At 38.3% G+C, this 27353-nt stretch overlaps 1 protein-coding gene across 1 annotated transcript in view; it reads left to right on the top strand.

Annotated features, from left to right (window-relative positions):
* Positions 1 to 16932, top strand: part of LOC121917345 (receptor-type tyrosine-protein phosphatase mu-like) — a 260440-nt gene extending 243508 nt beyond the window's left edge. Inside the window, exons 6-7 of the mRNA XM_042443250.1 lie at positions 3297 to 3471; positions 16510 to 16932. Coding sequence (XP_042299184.1) covers positions 3297 to 3471; positions 16510 to 16832 — 498 coding nt within the window. The 3' untranslated portion in view covers positions 16833 to 16932. The remainder of the gene's footprint in view (positions 1 to 3296; positions 3472 to 16509) is intronic.
* The last annotated feature ends 10421 nt before the right edge of the window (positions 16933 to 27353 follow it).

Raw genomic sequence — 27353 nt, 5'->3', positions numbered from 1 at the left:
GCAGGCAGGCAGGCATTGCTTTTAAGGCATTAAAGCTTATTGAGGTAAAGGCTGTGGGTGTTGCATTTCAGAAGGATGCAGTTCTTTAAGAGTATATACTTATTAGAATGACTAACAAAACAGAAATACTTAAACATATTCTGGAAACTGCAGTTTATTCTTGCAAGAAGAAGAAAGTGTAAGCTAAATCCATCCTCCTGTAATAAATTATTTATGTTATGTTAGCCACTGGAAGGTGTACATATATCTGTTTCTGTGTGAAGATTGCATGTCATTTACCAGTCAAGCCTTGTATAAAATGACTATGATTAACAACAACCCTGTAAGACAGAGCTGACCGCCATTCCTTTTGCTAGGGGAAACCCAGGCTTTACAGTGTGTCCTTGAGGTTTATTAGCAGCAGGGGTCAAAGCCCAGCACCTTGTGTTCCATAGTGGTTTATTTCAACACTGTTCTAAATAGGCCATGCCATAAAATCACTTGTAAAAGTTGAATGTTTTCATTAATGCTGTACTTATTAAAGAAATTAAAATTTCTTATTTATTGCTTAATATGGAACTACTTTGGTGTAATGCCCTGTTCAACCTTGACTTTTTCCTCATGAATTATGTACAAGAGTCCGTTTAATGTTGACATTATTTGAAGCTTTCCAAAAGCTATAAATAGCACATTAAGTTTACTTTCAACATGTTGCTGTCTGAATACCGTCATTAATGGACTGAATTCAGCATTTCCTTAATAGGTTCTCTGTTTTGTTTTGTGGAACAAAAGGCAGGGCTTGCTCTTTCCAATTCACAAACTGAGGTTCTCAGATTTTATACATACTTTTAAAACTTAATTTCTGTCTAAAGATGAAGAGGAAATTCTGAAAGCATATCACCATTGTGATAAAGTAGGAAAAAAATGGGTATGCTCAGATGTGCTCTTAATCGTACAGTCCCTAATTCTCAAAAGAGATTTTTCCCCTGCCTATGCAGTTTCCACAGTAAACATACCAGTTTTAAGGATATATTGATGTATTCTGCATCATCTCCATCCTTCTCTTGTTTACAGGTCTTCTCTTAGATAACATGTGATAGTAGAAAGAAGAAGAGCTTGGAAGTAAAGTTATATATGGAGATATAACTAACTAGATTACTGCACCACACTCTTATAGCACTGCTATTCCAATGTGAAGTCGAAGGCTTTCATGGCTGGCATCCATAGTTTTTTGTGGGTTTTTCAGGCTATGTGGCCATGTTGTAGAAGAGTTTATTCCTGATGTTTCATCAGCATCTGTGGCTGGCATCTTCAGATGCTGGTGAAACCTCAGGAATACATTTTTCTATAACATCGCCCAAAAAACCCACCAAAAACTGCTATTGTACTTCAACTGCACTGACTGCCTCCTGATTCATTCTGGGATTTGCAGTTTATGGAGGGGCATTTAGAATTCTCGGCCAGTGAGCTCTTAGGCCTCAGTGAACTACAAGCCTGAGAATGTAACAGGAGGCAGCCAGAGCAGTCAAAGTGGAATAGCAGTGCTATAAGAGGGTAGTGTAGTAAAATGGTACGTTACATAATGATTAAGTTTTAACACAGGACAACATTGTTGTTTTTGCACAATAACTGTAACGTTTACTTAGTTTTCTACTTATGACTTCACTAAATGGTGGAAGAAAGATAGCATTGTTTCACATACTGGATTGTGCTGTGCCTGATGCTGATTGTGGTAGGTGTTTAGACAAAAAGAAGGTGAGCAAGAATATGGTTTTTTGTTTTTTTGCATGAAATCAGCAGATCAACTTAAAGTTAACATTCTAACTACTTTCGAGAAGTAGGGAAGTAAAGGATTATTTCTAAAAATGTTATTGTATCAACAACTAATTACCTTTTTTGTGAAGATGGAAATTATAACTATTAATTGTTATTTTTAAAAAAAAATAGATATAGAGGGACTGTCCCACTCAAAACTAATTCATTAGCTTCTGATTTTTTTTAGCACACTGTTTGCAAAACTGTGACAACATGAAGAAAGGATGTTGGATGTAGCTATAGTGCATCTTCTCTAGATACTGCAGTGCACTGCATGTGGGACTAGGTCTGAAGACTTCTTCAAAGATGACAGAACAATTATTAATTGCTTCTGAATATATGAAATGCATCTTGCAGGTTTTGAAGTGTTTAATTGGCTTCCTGCCCATTTCTGAGTAGAATGAACAGTGCTGGTTTAATTGACAAAGCTCTAAGTGGCATGGGACTTGGCTACTGAGAAGGCCATTTCTTCCATATGGATGTGCCAAGCTGTTAAGATCAACATCTCAGGCTAGTCTGAGTCCTTCAACCTTTAGAAATAAGGCAGGTCATAATGGAAAAAATCCTTTTATGTTGTGGCATGACATCTGTGCAAGACTCTTCCTTTTGAGATACATTTTTCCTGTCTTTGTTTTCCTTCTGATGAAAGGTGGAAATCTATTGATTTGTCCAAGACTTTTAATGTGTTACAGTGTATTAGTTTTATTGTGGCATTTTATTTTGTTGCTTTACTGACCCCTGTTTTGTTGTGATTGTCTGTTTTATTGTTTTAATTGTCATTTGCTATTTCATTGGAAACAATTCTGAGTGCATTTGCAGAAATACAGGCTAAAATGCACATATATGAATAAAAGGAGGGAGTTTGTAGGTTCACATAGATTTATTATCTAGACCCAGCACATATTACCTCTGAAGAAGACCTTTCCTGAAATGCATTGGGTCTAATAAATCACATTTATGTAAACCTGAGAGAGCTCCCTGCCCCCAGCACCTCAGTATAGGTGCTTTCTCTTCCTTTTCTTTTCTGTAATACCTGTAGATAATCATATGTATTAATCTAGTCTGTTCAAAGCCAGCCTGGTAATTGCCACATTTTTCATCCTCTAAGACAGAGATCTACAAAATTTTTATGCAACAGTGAAAACTGGGACAAAACAGTTTAACAAGCCAAAGGAAAGTGGTGGCACAAGTTTTAGAACTGTTCAGCATCTTTGTTTGAATACAGCTAATTTGTTCTGTACTGCAAGAACAAATTATAAAAGCACACTTCCATCATTTCTTTGTTTAATACAAGATCTGCAGTGACTTAAAAGAGGTGCTAGATATTTTAGATGTGTGTTAATTAATTGTTTCATCCAAACTGAAAATAAGTATTATATGTGCTAATTTCGATGTCAGCTTTAATTTAATTCTTATTGAACAGTGTTTGACAAATGCAACGTCTTTCCAGCAATAATTTCTTTTAAAATTTAATACTGAGTTTTGCATTTGTTTTTCATCAGGGTCTGCTTGTACGAGATGCACCTCTGAAGGACATGAAAATTTTCAATGATCGACGATTTGTAGCTTCCTTCAGTGTGGTGAATGCTACCAAACGGGATGCAGGCAATTACCGGTGTATGATTCGCACAGAAGGAGGAGTAGGAGTGTCAAATTATGCGGAATTGATTGTGAAAGGTATTTCACCAACTCTTGAATATGTTCATATAGGGCAAAGTGGTCCAATTTTCACAGCACAATAAGTCAAGGAAACACAAAACCCCAAAATTGCTGTAGACAGGTAAATTGACTAAACAGTGGTGTATATGACTCAGGCATTCCTGCTTTCAGTGGGAGTGGCTGAACAATCTTCAGGATTTTGCTTGTTTATCCTGAACTGGGAATAAACAGCTGCTCCCCTGGTTTGTTCCTCTTCCAGCAAAGCAGAAAAACAGTCCAGGGTTTGTCTGAGGATGTGGGGCAGGTCGGGGTGAGGGTAGTTTTCTTGGTTTATTGATAGGGATACAGACTAGAGCAGGAGCTGTGATCAACCACAGGAATTATAAACTACAGATAGAAAGCCTTTGGTGTGATGAGCCATTCCCATTGCAAGTAGGAGCAGTTGACCAGCATATGCCAGCATAGTGCTTGTCATATGTAATCTGGAGTTCATCCAAACTCCAGTTTTCCCTTGTTGGTCCACTATCAAGACTGCAAATCTAATAATAATAATAATAATAATAATAATAATAATAGTTTTATTTATATTGCCCCGCCTCTCCCTTCAGATCGAGGCAGGTTTACAACCTGATAAAACCATAAATACAATCATAAAATGCAATACCATCAAATACAATACTTAAAGTACAATCACAATCCAGGAACGGTAAAAATTCAAAACATGCTACAGTGGTCAATTACAGGGAATCAATCTGACAGATAACATGGTGTTTTAATTAAGATCAGGAGGGTATGCCCGCCGGAAGAGCTCTGTCTTGACAGCCCTCCTGAAAGTGTCCAAGATGGTAGTTAGAGGGATCTCTTCCGGCAGGCTATTCCACAATTTAGGGGCAACAGCAGTGAAAGTTCTTTGAGAGGTTATACACAATCTGGTGGCTTGTATTTCCAGAAAGTTTTTTCCTGAAACTCTCAAAGTGCAGGGCGGATTGTGTAGGAAGAGGCGTTCCCACAAGTAACTCGGGCCCAAGCCATGTAGGGCTTTAAAGGTAATAACCAACACCTTGTATTGTGCCCGGAAGCTAATGGGCAGCCAGTGAAGTGATTTTAGTACCAGTGTAATGTGGTCAAATCTAGATGTATTAGTGACCAGTCTGGCTGCCATATTTTGAACTAATTGAAGCTTCCGAACTTGGTACAAGGGTAGCCCCATGTAGAGCACATTGCAGAAATCAAGACGAGAGGTTACCAGTGCATGTACCACTGCTTCAAGGTCCCTCTGTTCCAGACAGGGACGCAGCTTGCGTATCAACCGAAGTTGATAACAGGCACTCCTGGCTGTCGCATCAATATGCGATGACAGCTGTAATGATGAATCCAGGAGTACCCTCAAGCTGCATACCCCATCCAGGACAGGTGGACAAATTTCCCTTCCCGGTCCAGGGGGACCTATCGCCAGCACCTCTGTTTTCTCTGGATTCAGCTTGAGTTTGTTTTCCCTCATCCAGCCCATTACTGACTTAAGGCAGGCATTCAGAGGGGAGATACCATCCTCCGTTACTGCAACAGTCGGAGACATAGAGAAATGGATTTGAGTGTCATGTGCATATTGATAACACCATGCCCCTTGTCTCCAGATGATCTCTCCCAGCGGCTTCATGTAGATATTAAACAGCATGGGGGACAGGATGGCGCCTTGAGGAATGCCAGATGTCAGCTCTCTTATTGAAGAGCTACTGTCCCCCAGCACCACCATCTGGGACCTGCCCAAGAGGTAGGAATGGAGCCACTGGAGTGCAGTGCCCCCGATACCTAACTCCCTCAGGTGATCCAAAAGGATACCATGGTTGATGGTATCGAAAGCCGCTGAGATGTCCAAAAGCACCAGCAGGGCCACACTACCCCTGTCAGTGCTCAGACGGAGATCATCAACCAAGGCGACCATGGCTGTCTCAACTCCGTATCCCACCCTAAAGCCAGTTTGAAATGGGTCTAGATAATCGGCTTCATCCAAGACAGCTTGGAGTTGCAATGCAACTGCCCTCTCGATCACCTTGCCCAAGAATGGTAAAAGGGAGACCGGTCTGTAGTTATTTTGAATTAAGGGATCAAGGGAGGGTTTTTTTTTCAGAAGTGGTTTAACCACTGCTTGTTTGAGTTTTTCCAGAAATTTACCCTCCCTGAAGGATGCATTAATTATATGTTGTAAAATATTTTTATTGCATAACCTCCTTGAACGGTCAACCATGAATGGCAAGGGTCGATACTGCAAATTCATTAACTCTGAACACGATTCAAAACCCTTGGAGCTTTGAAACAAACATAGAATATTGTATATGCAGAAGTTGTCATTTTTGTTTCTGTGAATTGACAACTGCTTATTGCACACATGATACATGAAGAATATGATGGACTTGGGGAAGTGAATCTTTATGGCTGCATCTGCACTGCAGAAATAATTCAGTTTGACACCATTTTAACTACCATGGCTCAGTGCTATAGGATTCTGGGAACCGCCGTTCATTGTGTTACTGGAGCTCATTGACAGAGAAAGCTAAAGATTTCACAAAACTATAGTTACCAGAATACCATAGCAGTGAGCCAGGCCACTTAAAGTGGTGTCAAACTGGATTATTTCTGCAGTGCGGATGCGGCCCATGTGTATATTAATAAGTTATAAAGGAAATGCAATTTAAAGCCATTTTGAAGTACTGTATACAGAAAGAATTATTTATAACTTTGAATTTGTTTGTAAGATGCAGTCTGGAAGACAGTGTTGATATGTAGTTGTTAAAAGAAATGAATGTTGATTTCTTCTTAATCTGTATTGTGAATGTAGTGCACATTCAGGATCAATATAAATCTTTTTCTGAAGCTTATCAAATAAAGTTACTGCAGTATGGGACACATTTGCATCTCGTTATCCCTGGTGAAATCATACTGTGATGTTCTCCCACTTCCAAAGAGTGAAAAATTCTAGGAGATGTACTACAGGGATTAGTATCCTTTGCTTGACAGCACTGGAGACATATGGTGTCCTTTTAGTAGTTATTTTATTTACAAATACACAAGCTGAACATATTGGAAGCTAGTAAACATACTTTGAGCCGGCAGTAGATCTCCAGAGAACAGCTTGTATAGCACAAAGCCCTCCCCAGCTAACTCTGGATAGGAAATCTCAGAAGTTTTTCTTTCAGAAGTCCAAACCTTTGGGAGTTTATTTTTGCTGTTTTTCCCTCCCCCTCTCCTCCCCTGATGACTGTTACCTTCTTTGAACTTCCAATGGATATCTCTTCATATTCTTAAACTATCAGAGCTGCCATTTATAAAATAGAAGCCACAGCCCTAAACTGTTGGCCAGCAGTGTGTTCAGTTAACATATGCTCAGCTGCCAAAAGCTGCAACAGTACATTCTGATGAGGCAAAGAGACACCTTCAGATTTTAGGATGAAATGAAAACTGAACATTTTTTCCTGGTGTGATATTTCAAACAGAAAAGGGAGTTGTGGAAAGTGGAAAACAGTTGAACTGTCAAAGGGGAAGCATTTGGTCTATTTTGTCCATGAAATGTCTATGCTGGTAGAAGAACAAGGGACAAAACTGATGTAACTCTTGACCTATGATGTAATGGTACAGTAAGAGTAAACAATATTGAAAGTTTATCCTGCTAATCCCAATTGATATTATATATATATATATATATATATATATATATATATATATATTCTTTGATGGTACTTTCAGTGACTGCTGCAAATGACTAAAACTTGCATATATAGAAGACAAAACAGAAATAAAAATTCTGGAGGGAGATTTCTGTACAAGACACATTATTATTAGTATTAGTATTTATACCCTGTTCTTCAGCCAAAAGGCTATCAGTGCGGCTTACATTGTTTTAAATTAGACATTTCCCTGCCCCCCTCCCTCCCCCTCTCTCTCTCTCTATATATATATGTGTGTGTGTGTGTGTGTGTGTGTGTGTGTGTGTATAATATCACACCTCTTATAAAAGGAAGAAGATAAGAAAGCAAGAACAGAATTATAGGCCTATTATAGAGAGATTGAAAGAAAATGTCTGCAGTCTTTAAAAAAAAGTTGTAGCAACATACTGCTGTTGACCTTGATCCTACCATGTATGAACTTATTTATCAAGGCATTGTAATATTTGCTCTTATCCACCTTTCTCAGCACATTTACACTGTGTACAGCGAATAATTGCTTACCCTTAGGGTGTAATCCCATTAGCTACTTGTAGTGTGATGAAGTAATTATGGTAATCCCTGTTGATTGTGCCATAGCTTTTATGAGACCTCATGCAGGTCATTCCTTGTAACCTGAAAAGCCCATTTTAAACAGTGTAGTGACCTTGAAACACATTATATTTAAATAACAACATAATGGATTCTTTAAACTCATTTACACTGTTAATGATAGGCAGTTACACAGGATTTACATTTGTTTAATTATGTCTCCCAGAAAACTGCATATTTTCACTAAAGCGTATGTTTTTAATTTGTCACGTTACCAGTGAGTTGAAATTAGAGATTTATAGAGGGTTTCCCCCTCTTATTTCAGCTTAATTATTACTAATAGCTAAATTATTTTATTTGTTAAAATAATTTTGGTGTCTCATATAGAAATATTGTTTAATGTATTTTGTTGTGATTTGGGGCCTCTTGACATATAATGTATTTCTTAGATAGAAATAATTATTATTACATAAAGATAAGTAAGTATATGATAGGACTTTTCAGACATTGCACTTTAATTTACATTGCACTCAGGAGCTTAGGTTCACATACTCCCTTTCCCCTCAGTGCCAGAGTCACAAAATTTTTTGATGCTTTCATCTCTGTTCTTAAGATAACCATGGTTCCTCGTTCCTGTCAGAATTCAGGGTACTGATTGACCTGGACAACCCAGGATTGACACGGACAACCCAGGATCCCAAACTGGGATCAAACATGGCTTTTTATCTAACCATAGTCTAAACGAAGATGTTTACCTTGTTGCCCTCCAGATGTTATCGGACTGCAATTCCCATAATTTCTCAGCCTTGGCTACAAGGGGTAGGGCGGACCAGGGTTAAAGTCTAACAACATTCGGATGGCTGCAAGTTGCCAACCCTTGATTTAAACTAACCAGACTTCGTGTGAAATCCAAAGCTCTGGTTAGTTTAAAAGAAATTTGGACAGATAGAATCATAGAGTTGGAAGAGACTGCAAGGGCCATCCAGTCCAAGCCCCTGCCATGCAGGAAATCTAAATCAAAGCATCCTTGACAGATGGCCATTCAGCCTCTGTTTAAAGACCTCTAAGGAAGGAGACTCTACTACACTCTGAGGCAGTCTGTTCCACTGTCGAACAGCCCTTACTGTCAGGAAGTTCCTCCTAATGTTGAGGTGAAATCTCTTTTCCTGTAGCTTGCATCCATTGCTCCAGGTCCTAGTCTCTGGAGCAGCAGAAAACAATCTAGCTCCCTCTTCAATATGACATCCCTTCAAGTATTTAAACAGGGCTATCATATCACCCCTTAACCTTCTCTTCTCCAGGCTCCCTAAGTCATTCCTCATAGGACATGGTTTCCAGACCCTTCACCATTTTGGTCGCCCTCTTTTTGACACATTCCAGTTTCTCATCATCCTTTTTAAATTGTGGTGCCCAGAACTGGACACAATAATCCAGGTGGGGCCTGACCAGAGCAGAATACAGTGGCACTATTACTTCCCTTGATCTAGACACTATACTTCTATTGATGCAGCCTAAAATCGCATTGGCCTTGTTAGCTGCCACATCGCACTGTTGACTCATGTTAAATTTGTGGTCTATTTGGACTCCTAGATCCCTTTCACATGTAGTCTCGTTCAGCCAGGTGTCCCCCATCCTATATATGTGCATTTCATTTTTCCACCCTAAGTGCAGTGCCTTACATTTCTCTGTGTTGCAATTCATTTTGTTAGCTTTGGCCCAGCTTTCTAATCTATTAAGGTCATTCTGAAATTTGATGCTGTCCTCAGGGCTATTAGCTGCTACTCCTAATTTGGTGTCATCTGCATGCTTTGATAAGTATACCCCCAATTCTGTCATCCAAGTCATTGATAAAGATGTTGAACAGCACTGGGCCCAGGACAGAACTCTGTGGGACCCCACTGGTCACTTCTCTCCAGGATGAAAAGGAGCCATTGTTCAGCCGGTCAACCAATTACAAATCCATGTAACAATTTCCTTGTCTAGCCCACATTTTACAAGCTTGTTTGCAAGAATGTCATGGGGACCCCTGTCAAAAGCCTTACTGAAATCAAGTTATACTATATCCACAACATTCCCTTCATCTAACAAGCTGGTAATTTTATTAAAAAAAGAGAGATTAAATTTGTCTGGCATGACTTCTTTCTCTGAAACCCGTGTTGACTTTTTGTGATTATGGCATTGCCATCTAGATGTTCACAGACTCTCTGTTTAATGATCTGCTCCAGATTCTTTCTTGGGATTGATGTCAGACTAACTTGACAATAATTGTTTGGATCCTCTTTATTCCTTTTTTGAAGAAGGGGACAACGTTTGCCCTCTTCCAGTCTGCTGGGACTTCTCCTGTTCTCCAGGAGTTCTCAAAGATTATTGCCAATGGCTCCGATATTACATTTGCCAGCTCTTTTAATGCCCTTGGATGTAGTTCATCTGGTTCTGGAGATTTATATTTGTTTAGATCAGTGGTTCCCAACCTGTGGGTCAGAACCCTTTGGGGGCCAAATGACCCTTTTACAGGGGTCACCTAAGACCATTGGAAAACACATATTTGCATATAGTAATGAAAATATTTTTATGGCTGGGGGTCACCACGACATATTAAAGGGTCATGGCATTAGGAAGGCTGAGAACCACTGGTTTAGATTAACCAGATATTCCTGTACTATCTCTTTACTTATTCTGTGCTGAAATTCCCCTATTCTGTCCTCTGCTCTATTATCCTCAGGTTGAGCACCCTTTTCCTTTTCTGAGAAGACTGAGGCATAGAAGGTGTTGTGTAATTCTTCGTTTTACTGTTAGCATTTTGCCATCTCCATGCAGTGGCCCTACCGTTTCCTTCTTCTTCTTTTTGCTGCAGACATATAAAAAAAAAAAAGCCCTTTTTATTGTTCTTAACCTCTCTGGCAAGCCTGAGTTCATTCTGTGCTTTAGCTTTTCTGACTTTACCACTACACATGTTCGCTATTTGCTTGAATTCCTCTTAGGCGATTTCCCCATTTTTCCATTTATTATACATGTTCCGTTTAAAACTTTAGTTTCTCTCTTTTTTACTGCAGCAAAAATTAAAAGGGAAAGGAAAACATGCAAGGTGTATGCTATTAGTTACAAACTGAGCCACGAATGAATGTGACAGAAGTGTTTTCTGAGCAAATTTACAATAGTTCTTTAGGAGGTCAGTGCACGCAGTATTTTGTCTCCAATATAAGCTTATTCTAAATCAGAGTAGACACATGTATTCAAATGGATTTGCATAGGTGTTGATACAAAAATCCCATTGATTCAGTGGGTCTGTCCTAATGGGGCTAACAGTTGGTTTTGGGCTATATGCTTATCTAACCAGAGCCTTGCTATACACCCATCTAGCTGGATCATGCATAGATGTAAAATGGCTCTAAGTTGTTTATATTTTAAAATACTTGAGGTATGCTTTCAGGAGTATAAATCAATTCAAGTCAAATAGCAGATGAAAACTGGAAGTGGAAAAAGTTTCTTTCCCCTTTTTGTATCTCTTTAATTACTAAGCCCCTACTTAATGTATATTATCTCCTTATAGTTTAAAAGACACATTTTCCTTTCACATACAGAAAATTGTTTGAAGCAAGCAGAAACATGTTTTCATTCTGCCGAAGCGATATTTTTTATCATTCTTATATTAAATGCCTCTATCTTTGGTTTTTAAAAATATTTGTAACATCAGGAGGCATATACTCTTAAGCCAGTGGAAGAGTGGATTTTTCAGAGAATCCCAGCTTCAAGGCCATGCACCATCCCTTTACAAAGATGCAGATGTAGCACAGATTTTACCTTTTCTGTCACTTATGCTGAGATATTTGCTTCTCTTCAGCACATTTCCTATTCCCTTCCTCTCCATCTACACATGCTTTTAAGCAAAACCTGGCTATATACTTACAAATGTATTCATCCCCATCTTTATACACTCACTTGGAATGCTGTAAATAAGTGCAGAGTTGGCTTTTTTTTTTAAGAATGGCACCATCTTGAATTAAGTGTAAATTGATGTACATATCAATACTGCTAGGCTTTGAAAAACATGCCCTTAAATGATCTGTGAAGGGCCAACACAACTGTATGTCAAATGGCATTTTATAGGCATTTCTTTTTATATAACAGCTAATCAAAATGTTGACTGGACAATTTAAATGAATCCTTAAAAGAAATGTTTTCAATTTAACCCAAATATTGATTCTGACAGGGGAGTGTGAATAGAGTTGGTTGGTTGTCATTCTGAATGTTCCACCCACACAATATCTTCAGCTATTTTTTTGTCAGGGAACTGGTTTAAAATGTCAGTTCATCTAATCCAAGCCATGGAACTGAATTTGTCAGATCACCTATTTATTGTAAAAATAAACAAACAACCTTACTCCACAAGAAAAAACAAGCAAAAAAAAAAAAAAAAAAAACCAACACCTCTCTTCTATTAGGTGCCAGAAAATGATTGTGCATTGCCTCCAAACCTCACCCCAGAATAGGAAAACAGCAACAAGAATGAATTAAATATACTAGGAGAAGTAAATTAGTACTGTATATACACGCCATTTAATGAACATTCCTAATGGTGGTAAGCTGCTACATAGATTAGATTTAAAGGAATGGAATGAGCCTGTCTGAGAAGATATCAGATTATTACAGAGTTCAAAGTACTTACTGAGTTCATACCAGGTAAAGCGAGGTGTCAGACTGGCTAGAAGGAGTTTTGTTAGGTTTTTAAGTAAGGGCATGGGAGGGCAACCATCTGTACCATGGCTTATTTTTCTTCATGTTGTCAAATGGAAGATTTAGCACTTCAAATAGCACTCCTTATGCCAAGGACCTATATAATAGAGAATGATGTACAAATATGAGGGCAAAAAGTGTTTTGAAAACTGTGGCAAAGGTCAAGAAAATATTAAAGTCATACAGTTTGACTATGAACAATTTTAAGAATGAATATTTAAAATAATAAACTTATTTATCTTTCTGTGTTTGAGAGAGTCTCTCTTTTTCTCATTCTCAATGATTATGGCCTGAAACAGATGGACCAAGTAAAGCACCTTCCAGGCGCTTTAAGGGCATGGCGTCTAAATAGTGCATGTCCCCAAACTGCCCAGAAGTTGCTCTGAGGCTGCTTATGGCGGCCCAAACCCAGCTGCAAAAGGAACAGCAAAAAGCTGTTTGGGACCACTGCAGTGGCCAGCCTTGGAACTGCGGTGTCTAGTTGATGCGGCCCTGCAGCGATTGGGGCAGGAATGGCCTCTGGCCACTTTTTTTGCTCCATCTGTTTGACCCCTGAAGCTACTTGCTTTAGTAACATCTATTTTCCTAGCACTCTATTATGCATGGAGGATTATCTCATAAATTCCCAGATAATATTGGATTAGATAACAGTGATCTGTGACTATAGTGCAATTAGCTTTATTAGTAGGAATTTGAACTGAGATCTCTCTGTTCCAAGAAAACCACTTCATCTCTTGTATCATATTTGTTCACTCACTCATTTAAATATTCAGCTAGCTAGATTAATACTGTATCATTATCCCTAAAACTCCTAATAGTTTGTGTTCCTTAATGGTTACTTACAAAACAGTTGGCTGACCTTATTTTCTTAATCCGCCTTGCTTAGACCTATTCTGAATTGTGTTTAAGTGATAGCATTTCCATGTTTTCTTGTCTGATTTGAGTTACACTGGATTTATTTAAGCCAAATTTCATATTATTCTGGTTTGAACCCTAAAATGTATTAGTTATTTGACAAAACTAGCAATTAAATACAGGTTTTTAAGGTTACTCAAAATATGTAGGAACAGAAAATACCTTTAGGGAAGAAATACTATTAAAATAAGGCCTATTTAAAATACCTGAATGGCCTGAAATGAATTACTATAACCACTAACCTTTGTCACCTCAATCCTGAGCTTGAATTTTGAATAGTAGCTCAACAGTATTTACCAGCACTTGAAATCTGAATGCAATTAACTGTTATTTCAGCATGGCTACATAAATGCCTCAGGATGTTCTATTTAAGTTCTATTTTATGTTTTTGTTGAAAAAACATACTAATGATTTAAAGTAAAGCTAAGTCAGTCTGAGTCAAGCCACGGTTATTTAAATTGTACATAAAGTACTTGCTTATATATAATAGAGCCTTTGTAGTTAAGTGAGTTGTTACTGTATATACTCAACTATAAGTCAACCTCATGTATAAGTTGAGGTAAGGTTTTGGGGCCAAAATTATGGATTTTGCAATGACCCGTGGATAGGTTGAGGGTAAAACTTGGAGGCTCCTTCAGTGTGTGTGTTTGTGTGTGTGCATGTATGGCAAGAGGGACGGACACTCATTGAAGCTTTTCTTCATTGTTTCAGCTTTCGTTTCAGCCAGACACACGGGTGGGAGGGTGACTCTTAAACCAGCAGCAATATCAATCAATCAATCACCCAGGACTCTTTCTGTTTGGCTCTTGCTAAACTCCTCTCCGCACCTCGTACAAAAATCTGAAAGAACTGCTACCACATTTCCATAGTGACCTGGGATTTGGGGGTCAATTTTTGGGCATAAATTTTTTAACTTATAGATGAGTATATATGGTAAATGGTGAAACGGTTAAGCTATTCTAGTGGCACATGTTGATGGAGATATTATACATGCACAATATTTAAAAATGGCTATATGCTGTGCTCAATATAGCAGTCTGTATTGAGCAACAATAATAAGAACTTTATAGGAGTTGCTTCCCGATTTGTCATTTTTATCATGTGGGAGTCAGTGACAATAGCTCATTAATGTAGAGATATGTAATGCTCTTCCTTTAGTGACAGAACATTTTCTGTATCATTTGATCTGTGATGTTTACTGTCTGAGTGCCATAATTTAAGAATAATTCTAAGTTTAAGCAGGTGTGAGAAACACTAGAAAGACATGTAAGGATCCAGCCTTCTCAGTTTTCAAATATTACAAGTCGATTATATACGGTATATAATTTAATGCATAATGTAATGACTTTTGGCTAGGCTAATATTACAAAGTGATGGTTGAAAGGATTATTTGTACAGTCCGCCCTTGGCTTATGCGGGGGATCTGTTCTGGGACCCCCCCCCCCCCCCCCGTGTAAGCCAAATTGTAAGCCTGCGGGCAGGGAACTGTCTGATTAAAAATAATAAATGTAAGCCGCCCTGAGAGCCATTAGGACTGAAGGGCGGGATATAAATACCTAAATAAATAAATAAATAAATTCCACACATGCTCAAGTCCCATTCAAGTGAATGGGGATTGTGCATGTGGTGGTGCTTGCGCACCAAGGGCGCACGGCCCATTCATCCAAATGGGACGCGCTGCCCTTTGCGCCCCACGCACTCCCACGCTGCTTTCAGCGTATGCTGTAAGCTGCGTATAACATGGGTGCACTGTATCTATATCTCTTTGCTTGTTAAAAATATCTGCACTAAAGGCATTACATAATTATGAGCTAAACATTCAATGATAGTATGCATATATGTATGCAATTAATTATATATCTATTATAAGAAAAGAGATTCCATGTTTTTTATTATGTACAATTCCATACACTTGTTAATAGCTGAAACAGAGTTATTTGTTTTTACCTGGTCTTCCTTTTAGGCAAGGCAAGATAGTCTTTTAAATTTATTTTAAGGGTAGTTAAATTGGAAATAATTATTTTGGAAGATCAGAGATGAAGAGTAGGTTTTAATTCATAAGGTGGAAGCCAAAAACCAAAGGATTGTTGAGTTAGGTACAAGTCAGTGATTCTAAGCCCAGCTAACGGTCACTTCATTTTCCCCTCTTTTCCACTATAGGTTTGCAAGCCAAGCATATTTTTTTCTTATACAAGCTCTTGTACTGCTTCTTTATGTGGTAATGTATGCTGTGGATCTTAGTGTTCCCAGGTTTTCAAAATAGCAACAAAGAACTGTCGGTATTCATGTCATTCAAGGCTGATATTGAAAAAGTATATTGTCCACATTCATAAATTATATGATGCATACATTTCTGTTTCTATGAAGGGCCCATGGCCCAAGATACAAGATCTTTTGGGGCATTGTTCAGTCTGTATAAAAGGAAAAACATTCCAGTCCTCAAACAGTGGATGTCTCTTACAAGAGATGATAATTGTCACCTCCATAAGGGACAAGCTTTCTGACCCTCAGTTAAGGGATATCTGGTACCCTAATGGTGCTGTGAGAGGAATGAGGGAAATAATGGAGAAATGGTCTCGCTAAGAGAGGCTGCAAAAGTTGCTTTCTTGAACATCAGTTTCCAGAAGCCCATGGGTCAGGGGAAACAAAACAGGAGGCAGGGAAACCATGTTTATGATCTGAATATAAAATGGAAAGAAAAAAAGTGGAAAGGAAAAAGGAATGGTATTAGGATGCTGGTGGATTTTTCTGAGAACAAATTAGAGTAAGTAACCCACAGTCGGTTTAAATAGACAAGGCATAGACTACAGGGGTAGAGAACAGTATTTAAAGACCCTGAGAGATGAAAGTTGTTTCCTTGTATTATTACAGTCCCAATAAAAGATAAATGAATGGTTTGGCAAAGCAAATAGGAGAGCCAAATTAATCTGAAGGAAAACCTGTATCAGTTTCAAAATTCGAAATAAACATATTTATGAATCTAGTATGGAATCTGCTGTCCCTGCAAGTGGCAACTAGAGCACACTATGTAAAAGGAAATAGACACAGTGTGAAGATTTATCTTTTGTGTGAGTGGTAAAATTATAAATGTTTTATTACCTTTATTTATTGGATGTGTATTTCCTTCTTTATTTTAAAACTATCATTTTCATTTCAGAGCCACCTGTTCCCATTGCACCACCTCAGCTATCATCAGTTGGTGCAACCTATTTATGGATACAATTGAATGCTAATTCCATCAATGGAGATGGGCCCATCATTGTGAGAGAAGTAGAATATCGCACCTCCAGTGGAAATTGGTATGATAAACAACCGGTAGACTCCACAAGCTATAAAATTGGACATCTTGACCCTGATACAGAATATGAAATTAGTGTGTTGCTTACCAGACCAGGTGAAGGAGGTACTGGATCCCCTGGACCAGCTCTTAAAACAAGAACAAAATGTGCTGGTGAGTACATTGAGGTAGTTATATTTTGAATGATGTATTCTGTCTTTAAAATGCAGTATTTTTGACATTTTGGGTTAAAACTGTTATGCAGCTCCAGAAAGTGTAACTTCCACAGACACCCTTTTCCCCAGAGTCCTGTTCGTCACATTTCTAGTTTCCAACAGAACTGGAAGTAACAGGTTGAATTATGAAATCCAAAATTATCTACATGGGTGACTAAGGGTGCATCTGCACTGCCTAAATAATCTGGTTTGACACTGCTTTAACTGCCATGGTTCAGTGCTGTGGAATTCTGGGAATTGTGGTTTTGTGAGGCATTTCACCTTCTCTTTCAGAGCCACAACAAACTACAATTCTCAGAATTCCCTAACATTGAACCATGGTAGTTAAAGTGGTGTCAAAGTGAATTATTCTTGCAGTGCGGATGCAGTCTGAGGTAGCGAAACTTTTGCTTTATGATGGTTCAGTGTATACAATTTTTTCATGCATAAATTAACAATATTATGTATAAAATTACCTTCAGATTTTGTGCTTCAGATGTATATGAAATATAAATGAATGTCATGTTTAGACTTTGGTCTCATTTACAAGATATCTCATTATGTATATGCAATATTAAAAATAAATAAAATAAATCCAAAACATTTCTAGTCCCAAGCATTTCAGATAAGGAGACTCAACCTGTAGGACTAACTTTATTTTTGTGGCTGAGGCATAAAATAAGATATGAGGACACTCTGTACTTCATTTTACCTGTGAATCGCATCCCCTGGAGGCTTTCTGAGGTACAAGTTTGCATTGTTCTTCTTTTGTGATGTGAGGCTCAGTTGAACCATCTGGGAGTTGGCGAAAGGCCCCCATGGGTCATAGAATTCCCATTCCTGGTTTAAAATACTATTTAAAATACTTTTACTGATAGTCAGAAATCTTGTTTTCTGTGCTTAGTATGATCAAGCAGTTTTAAGATATATTGAACACTGGAATCATTATTATGACTTAACTTTGCTTGAAGGTTTGATACCTGCATAGGGAATATAGTATTGCTTCATTGAGTCTCTTAGAGTTTTGTCTTCTAGTTTATGCAGAGAAAGAAATAACTTCAGGTTATCAAGAGGCACCATTCTAGAAGCAGATCTGGCCCATATTGAAGTTGTTTAAACAAAATATTCAATAGTGGATGCTTGTGTTGGCTAAGCTTATGAAATATGAAATTAGTGTGCAGTCATATTCTTTTTCCCTATTTCCCTCCCAGCACAGATCCGGGACCACATTATTACTTTACTCAAACAGTGTTCACCAGTCGCATAGTATTTCCATTTTTCTTGCTGTAGTATTTCAGATGACTTTATACTTACTCTAGAGAAGTTTTTTAAAGATACATTTGACCATCATGTGGATTGTGATGGTTGAAGTAGTTCTAATCTCTTCTCTACATTTGCACTTTCCCTGCTATTTTCCTTCTTCTCTCACCTTCCATGTATCTCCCCTTTTAAATGTATTATTTGGCTATTGAGAAAGAGGTTAAGGGAACATTATTGGAAACTTTCCTCTACTTAAATTTTCAGATCAACTGGTGTGTGAGTGTGGGGAATGATCCCTCAAAATATAGGGTTCTACTGCCTTAATACAGTGGCTGTACAGGTAATTTTAAAAAATGAAAGGAAAAAAGATTAAAAAGAAATATTTTAGGAGGGAAATGAGGAAGGAAGGAAGGAGTGAAAGATGACAGGTTGGAAGAGGGATAACAAAAAGTTATCAGTTTGTTTCTCTCTCATTCAACCACCCCACCTCCTCTTAAATTGTTTGCAAAGAAAAAAAAAGCTGTCATTCACAGATGCATCAGGAAGAGGCAAGAAACAGCAAAAAGTGACATATGATAGTTTGGGACAAATTGGCACCAGCTGGCAGCCTGGGGCATTCCACTCTTATTGAAGGACAAGAGAGCAGGGCCTCAAAAGCCAATCTCATGGTTGGTGTGGTAAGAAGATATGATACCGATAGGCAGTGCTTCTGGGATAATTTTTTTAATCTACAAATAAATAGGAGAAAATTTTTTCCAGGCGAACCGATCTTGACACCTTTGTGTTAATAATGATAGGCGTTAATGGCTCACTTATGGGTATTCACTGCCCTCTACGCCATTTTTATATCAGTTAGATCTGAGGGCTGTTAAGCAGACATTTTCCCACAATAAACAGTGATTGGAATATTTTTGTATCATTATATGCAAAAGACATACGGTAAGAAATTTAGGGATTCTGTATGAAAAAAAAGATATTAGTTATGATAAAAATTAGTGTGCAGCCATATTCTTTGAAACTAGCTGGATGAGTCGAAGGCTTTCATGGCTGGCATCCATATTTTTTGTGGGTTTTTTGGGCTGCGTAGCCATGTTCTAGAAGAGTTTCTTCCTGACGTTTCACCAACATGTGTGGTGGCATCTTTAGAGAATACTGGAATTCCATCAGAGCCATCAGCCAATTATTCTGTCAGAGAACAGCTGTGAAAAAGCTATGATGAGGTGGGCATTTCCCAGATTTTTCTTTAAAAGTACAGTAGTATACTGTCATTACTTGTCCCACCTAATACCATAGCTGAACTTTTTAGAGGTGGATGTTCATTTTCCATTTATAGTTGTTAGGGTTCACAGGTACATTTGTGTATGTGAATCTTAGTGCCACATTTGTGATATGGATTAGAGATGACATAGTCATATAGATATGGACATAAATGATTAACATTTTCTCAATCTTCACATTTTATTTTACAAGAATTTATATAAAGTTCTTTAATCTGGAACTTATCCAGAATGTTTCACAACTATGACAAACAGACAAAGAAGTAGTAAAACAACAACTGTGACTAATAAAAGCTGTATATAATCAGAGCCAGCATGATAAAAACACCCATTAAAATAACATCTTAATTTTATATTCTAAAAGCTGGGGTAGCTAAGAAGATGACAAAGCACTAGGGCATTCCAGAGATAGGATGCAACCGTTAACAAGGCTTTGTTTGATTACTTTTTAAAAATTTATGATAACTTCCAATTTTTGTTTTCTTTTAACAGGCCCACAATAGGTGCCAGGATTTAGTTTAGTAGTTCACATTCCTTTCAAGGACGTAAACTTTCACTGAAATTTTCAAATTTCCATTTGTTGCCCTCAAATGGCAAACCCCTTCATATCCAATGGACTGCATCCATAGCAGAGTATGGAAAAGTTATTTGGGCTACAACTACCAAATTCCCCTAGCTGGGCAGGAGACATTCTTGAGTTGGATTCCAAGAAGTAACTTTTCCAATTTCTGATCTTTGGTGCTATCCAAGTCAAAGATACTAGGCAGCAAGGCCCATTGTACTATTATTATGAGGGACCTTGGACTTGGAGAATATTAATTAGCTCAATTACTAGCAATGATAAATCCCTATTGATACAAAGGTGGCTAGAAATAAATAGATTGTCAGAGACAAAGTTTTTCAAATGTTTGCAGATTTATTGGAAAAACACACACTCTAAGACAGCCTTTCAACTCACTCTCACACACAAGAATTTAGGAATAAAGTAGTTAGCACTGGAAATAACAAAAGGCATTCTAATGGTGATTAGAACAGGGGAACCTACAATGGGTTGATGCTGAGTCAAAATTCAAAGTGATGTGGATTCACCAGGAATTTCAACTGGCACACTGAACAAAGGATTTGGAGGTCCTTAAATAGACCAGAACTAGCTCCAAGACACAGGTTGTTTACTATACTTCAGAGATGCCCAATGTACATAGCAAAGATTGCCTTGATATAGCTAGATTTAGAGGTGAGAATGGCTTTTTCCTAGCCCTGCCAGCCATAAATCACCCAATCTTCCTGTTTTGAAAGTGTGAATCTTCCTGACTGCAGCTCCTCAAACTAGCTGCTTGATCTGTAAACCAGTGCCTGGCAAACATGGTATCCCTGCTATGGGGCTAATGGCAGATTCTGCAGTTCCGTTTGGGCCATAGCACAATGCCTGCACACCTCAAATTCTGGAAGATGTTCAGTTCTCATAACATAGTGTTGGTTGCAATTGTGCTATTCTCACATACAGTGGTACCCCGGGATACGAATTACCCAGCTTACGAATTTTTCGGGATACGAAAAAATCCCATAGGGATTTATTGTTTCGGCTTACGAAGGTTTTTTCGGGTTACGAAAAAACCTCGGCGCTGTTTTCAATGGAGCCGCGGCAGAGCCGCGGCTTTTTTTCCATTAGCGCCTATGGCAATTCAGGTTACGAAGGTTTTTCGGGTTACGAAATTAGCCGCGGAACGAATTAATTTCGTAACCCGAGGGAGCACTGTATATTGCATGGCAGAAGACTTTCTCAGTGGCAATGCCCTGAGTTTAGTATGCCCTTCCTTAAGAGTTACATCTGACACCTATTTTATAGTACAGTCCGCCTTCCCCATACGCAGAGATCCGTTCTGGACCACCACCACCCCAATGTATAGTGAAAAGAGCGTTTGATCAAGCCCCATAAAAAATAATGGGGCACGCTCTCATGGCAGCGCATGGGGCGTGCGGCGTGGGTACACACCCCGTTACTTCTGCTAAGGCTTGCCTTCCACGTAAGCTCAAAGTGGCAGAGGGCAAGCCCGCCTATGGGGAGGGCTGACTGTACTTGTAGTGTCAGGTTAAACAGTTCTATTCAAGCCTATTCATTTGTATTTTTCTTTAGCTTGCCTTCTGAATTTGATTTGTTCTCTCTCTTACAATGATTGTTAAAAGTTAACTTTTTGGAGGCGGGTTTGTTGTTGTGTGATGACCCTTGACCCCATGGAGTTTTCTTGGCAAAATTTGTTCCTTTGCTTTCCTCAGAGGATAAGAGAGTGTGACTTGCCTGAGGTCACAGTGGGTATCCATGGCCGAGTGGAGTTTCAAACCCTCATCTTCTAGGGTCATTGTCTTAACAATCAAACCACTATACCATGCTGTCTCAAGGTGTATTGTACTGGATTTTAGAGTTTATTATCTTCATTGCCATACACTAGCTTGGAATATGAGTTGGAGAAAGGCAGTACAGAGATACAGTTCGCCCTTGGCTTACGCGGGATCTGTTCCGGACCGCCCGTGTAAGCCAAATACCGCACATGCACAAGCCCCATTCAAGTGAATGGGGCTCGTGCATGTGATGGCATGGTGGTGCAGCGGCACGCTCTCGCCATGGGTGCACGCCCCATTCATCCAAATGGGATGCACCGTCCCGTGTGGCTTTCAGCATATGCTGAAAGCTGTGTATAACACGCCCACATATGATGCGGGCACCCTGTATTTTTTAAAAAAATAAAGTTAGGTGAAATGACCCTTTCTTTTAGTTGGAGGAAAGATGTAATGACAGACTATATAATGCTTTACGATATTTACTTGTTGATGTCACATGGATCTATGTGACTACAAAAATGTCATCTTGAAGTAGATTTTTTTTTAAAAAAAAATCTGGTTTGTTCCAATTTCAGTTTGTTTCCTGTGCAGTCAGAATGCAAAAGGAGATAAGCATTCAGAACAGTTAATTGGTCAGGAAATGGAATTGTCTTCCAAATCTGGCATTAGTTCAGTGCTGTTCAAAGTGGTAGTCCCTCGACTTGTGCAAGGTCTTGAATCATCAGTACCTAGAGAGTTTCCAAGAGAGAAGACAGTTGTAGTCAATGGGCATAAATATGGTACCAGTTCCTGGCCCATTGGACAAAAAAGTGGCTGCTCCCCACATCATAGATCAAGAAGTTAAATAGTTCCAACTATGCTGATAGGTGTCTTAAATGGTTTAAAACCTAACCATCATGAACCAGTGAACCATCATGAACCAGTAAAGCTGCTTAGCAGCCACGTTTTGCTGTTCTCAAGTTTACAGCATAAGATTAATAGACTGGGGGCTCCTCTCCTTTTTAAATTGTGATGATAATTGTGTGCAACAAATTTGTTCTCTTGGAGAAGAGTATACCATTGTAAAATTTTAAGCTTTGCAGTAGGTGTCTTTTTAAAAAAAATAATATTAAGAGTTTTTCAAAGTGCTGGGAATATGTTTTCAAATGACACAATGAGATTCCATTCATTTAGAATAGACTAGTACTGATAAATAAGAAATGCATTACAATGTATGTGTGTGGAGGCGGGGAACACTTTTATGAAAGTGCTTTATATTCATTGCTGTTATGAAATAATGTATACTAGAGGCATGTGTCTGTGGATAGAGTCAGGACCATGGACTAAGTGAATAAAGTTGAAATCTGATTTGTATATAAAAATGCTTGCCTAGCTCTCACAAATTTTATTTATAAGATTTATTTATAATTCTTTCTTATTCAGACATATACTTGTTCTGCATTATCCTGTGCATATTTCATCAAAAATGTCTTACTATATTTAATGGGGTGTACTTCCATGTACATGTGCCTAAATTTTCAGCCTTTGATTCTGACGTGTGATCAATTGATCTGTCAACAGAACATAAGCATTATTGTTGTAGCAACTGCATGTACCAAGTTGTCTTTCTCGGCTGTGGAAAGATAGCTTTTGACAGCTAAAAAGTGTTCACCTTTCATTTCAGTCCCATTCCTGGCTGCAACAGATTTTTCATAGGTGTGGGTTCAAAGTCCTAGATCCTATTATGAGCAGCCAAAGCAGAATGTTCCACATGCCTAGTTATTCAGGAGTATTGAGAGGACAGAGATGGCCAGACCAGAGGTGGAAAGGCAGGTATTCCAGCGTTGAGTTGGTATTTTTTTTACTGCACCGTATGGGCCAATAACTGGACACCACAGTCATGTACCATCACTGGGAACTGTTTGCATACAGAAATACTGGACATTTCTTTACATAAGCTGACAAAAAATACAGTGTAGCACCCCAATAGGATCCTGACTAAATCAAATTGGCTTGAAAAAGAGTTGATATTTTTCCCTCTGTAGGGGAAATGACTTAGTTTATAAATTAATCCAACACGAGTAGCCTATATCTAGAAATAATACAATCCCCATGATAGCCCAGTAGTTTATAATTGTTTTAGCTTAAATGAATCAAGATAGCAATTTAACTTCTGCATTTTTGACACTGAAAATTACTGTAGGAGCTTTAGGCAATCCATTTCCAACTGTGTTTTGTTGACGTGAAATCTCATCTCTTCCAGCAGAAAAATCAGAATGTGAGCACCTCTGAGAATAATTATGTCTGGAAAAGCCATGCTCTTGCATTGCTTCTGTCCAAGGAGCCTTGTACACAAGAACTTCTCAGTGCTATATGCCCTTGTTTGATTTATTTCCTCCCTTAAAAACCTTCATTATTATTAAATGAATATAGCTCATTTGTCCATTATACAGACACTGGAAATTATACATTATGTTACACACTTTTTAAAATTAGCATACTGGGTTCCTTTTCTTCAGTTTAGAATGAAAAAAAGCAATTTGTGGTGCGTTACAGACCGCCCTAAAGCGGGCGGTCTGCCACCGCTGCCATTAGCTGCAGCGGGAAGCCCCAGCGACCAGACCGCAAGGCTTCTGGCCGCAGCGAAAAAGGAGCACCAAAATGGCGCTCCTTTTTGGCCCCCGGAAGTGGCGCTGCAAAGTGGAAGCGCTCACTCGCGGCGTCACTTCCAGTGCACCACGTCTGGACGCTGTGCGTCCAAGACGTAAAAATGGCAGTGCCCATGTGGATGGGCGCTGCCATTTAAGACGCACTCTGCGCGTGTTGGGAACGGGGCCAGTTAGGAAGGGGCAACCCTTCCTAACCCTAGGACACCCCTTCCTAACCCTAGGACGCGTGGAGTGCATCCTAAATGGCAGTCTGTAACCCGCCGTGGTTTGGAAAGCTTTTCATAGAAATTGATGATATGTCAAAGATTAAAATTAATAAATATTGTACATTTTCAAAACTGGTTAGTTTATCATTGTAATCTCTGTAGATGTGTTTAAAGTAGCCTGATTAGTCCTTTTAATAAATACAGTGCCATATTAACTTGTTTAAGGCAACTACTAACAACTTGCTTGTTCAAGTAATTTTCTCTTCCTTTAAAAAGAAGTGGCTTCAGATATGATGGTGGGGCATTCCAAATGGATTCTGTTGCTGGATGTTAACAAGCAAGACTAGGCCCCAGTTATATCTTGGGATAGTTTTGCTACCATGATAATCTTTGTAAGTACATGGTAGGCTTAATGCCTATGAAGAGGCGTACACTATATTCTTACTCTTTTGTTGAGGGCATATCAGTGACTGGTTAAATTTAGATTTATGTCTTCCTCCAACGCAACAGGTTAATAGATCAGCAAGAATGATTTATTTCTGAGAGTTACTAGATTCAAAATTAGACCTAGCTGACAGCTGTTTTTCAAAGTCATAGTAGATGTTTAATAAAGAATTCATTTGGTGTGTGTGTGTGTGAAAGGCTTATCAAGAAGAATAATTACAGAATGGAAAGTCAGCAAGTAAAAAATGGAGGAGATAGTTAACTGGATTTCTAGTAAAACCTGACCACTTTTAACAATAATGTTGACGCTGAGAAAATTCTACATACAATAAGCTAGCTCCCCTGAAGCTCACTGACCTAGAATAATTAAATGTAATTTTGTGAAATCTTATCCCATAGCTGTTTAATTTGTAGGAAAATGTCTCTCAGATAGAAAGGGTATTAATTCAGGGGTGATTTTGTAACAGAAATTTCAGTAAACTTAAAGTTCTAGGCCTGGCATAGCAAAGAATTGACAAGAGGACCTAGTAATTTAAAAATCCATAAATTTATTTCCAATTGTCAGCAAAGGAAAACATTGAACTCGGTGGAATTCAAAGTTCCAAAAATCTGAGGCCCTGAACAAGACAAAATGGATCTTTTTATATTATTGTAGACAAGGAAGCTTCTTCAATACACCTGATTGGCTAATTACAATTTAAACATACAGAATTCTTACAATCAGAACAGAAATACATGCATATATTAAAACTGCATCATCACTCCTCTCCCCCTCCTTCAGGCATTCAGTAGCTCTCAGTAACCTTGCTTTTGAACATCAACAATGTATCCTTATCTTAAATTGTGTATATTATGTCTGATTTTGTTGGTGCCAACTTCTTACGGGTCATGATGCTCTTTTTACTCCTTTCCTCTAATTTTCAGGCCTCATTTTAAAAACTATCTCTCTGGCTGACAAAGGCGACTCTATCTTTCTATAGCTTTCTATTATAGCAGGAAAATTCCACCACTACAGTTTCAAATTCAACTTTGAAAATAATTTCAGCCAATTAACATTCATTCTTTTTAATTTTTTCTTTGGGTAGCAGTTATTATATATTTGTAGTTTAGAAATACATGCTCCTAAGGCTACCTAATTGGATAGACAGTTTGTTTTTTCTAAAGTGCCATGGACCAGTAATGTATTTTTCCCCATTGGCTACAACTATATTTATCTTTCATGGAACTGGTTGGGAGGCAGTGGCTGACAGAATGGCACCACTCCATTCACCAACACTCTGTACCTTCTTGTGTAATCAATGTGTACCTCTGATGTACTTCCTTATGTAAGTACTGAAGTAACAAATAACTGAATGGGTAGGTATGTTCAAAGAATATAACAGTGATATAATTACTTAAAGCAAGATGTAAAAATTTTTTAACACCAACATAAACATACAGCATTTTTTTCTCCACACCAAGCAAATTATGAAAATTTCTGCATTTATTTACTTATTGTTTTTATTGATTAGCATTTTGGGACTTTTTAAAGGTTTTATGAAGCATGTTGAGTGTAAACCTCATTTTTAAAAGAAAAATGTCCTACATTTTTGTGAAAACATGGGAAAATGTTAGGTGTATATGTTGCAAATATACTATGCAATTTCTTCCACAAAATCCTTGAAACAGTGCCCAAAAGGCCTCTGTGGGTGGCAGCACTACATTTGATAAAGCTGTTGTAACAATCCTCATATAGCCCTTTGCTAGATGGCTTTTTGAGGATATAATGGAGACAAATCATCCATAAACCATTCACCATTTAGATTTTATGAAACTACAGGTCTTCCAAGCCTGACTGAGAGAAGTGTCCAGACAGTGAAGAACATTTTCATGGAAGAATTAGTAGATCTGAGAAGGATTAAGTACCTTTCTTTCATTCTTGCAGATTCTCCCCTACATGTACTCTTTTAGCTCTCATTCACATTATCTAAGAAAGCATGTGTATTTAGGAATAACATGAAAGTTCATCATTATTTGCTTTGGGATACAGATCTGTTGAGCTTACATTGTTCGTTTGAGCATCGTGTGTTCCTTTCCTCCAAATGTCCATCAGCTTGGAATTTAAATTCTGCACATCTGTGATCAAGTTTAAGAGCATATGCAGAAGTTTTTCTTTTAAAAGAAAATTATGAAATTTTCTTTTAAAAGAAAATGGATGAAATTAACATCTTGATGAAATACATTGGATACCCTAGACCTGGGGTAGGCAACCCTTTTGAGCCGGGGGCCGGGTTGCTGTCCCTCAGACAACTGGGGGGCCGAAGCAAAAAAATAAATAATTAAATAATTTTTAAAAAA

This window comes from Sceloporus undulatus, unplaced genomic scaffold (assembly GCF_019175285.1).
Source record: "Sceloporus undulatus isolate JIND9_A2432 ecotype Alabama unplaced genomic scaffold, SceUnd_v1.1 scaffold_15, whole genome shotgun sequence".
Classification (NCBI taxonomy): domain Eukaryota; kingdom Metazoa; phylum Chordata; class Lepidosauria; order Squamata; family Phrynosomatidae; genus Sceloporus; species Sceloporus undulatus.
The sequence above is the reverse complement of the archived record's forward strand: the minus strand, read 5'-3'. Positions and strand labels throughout refer to the sequence as shown.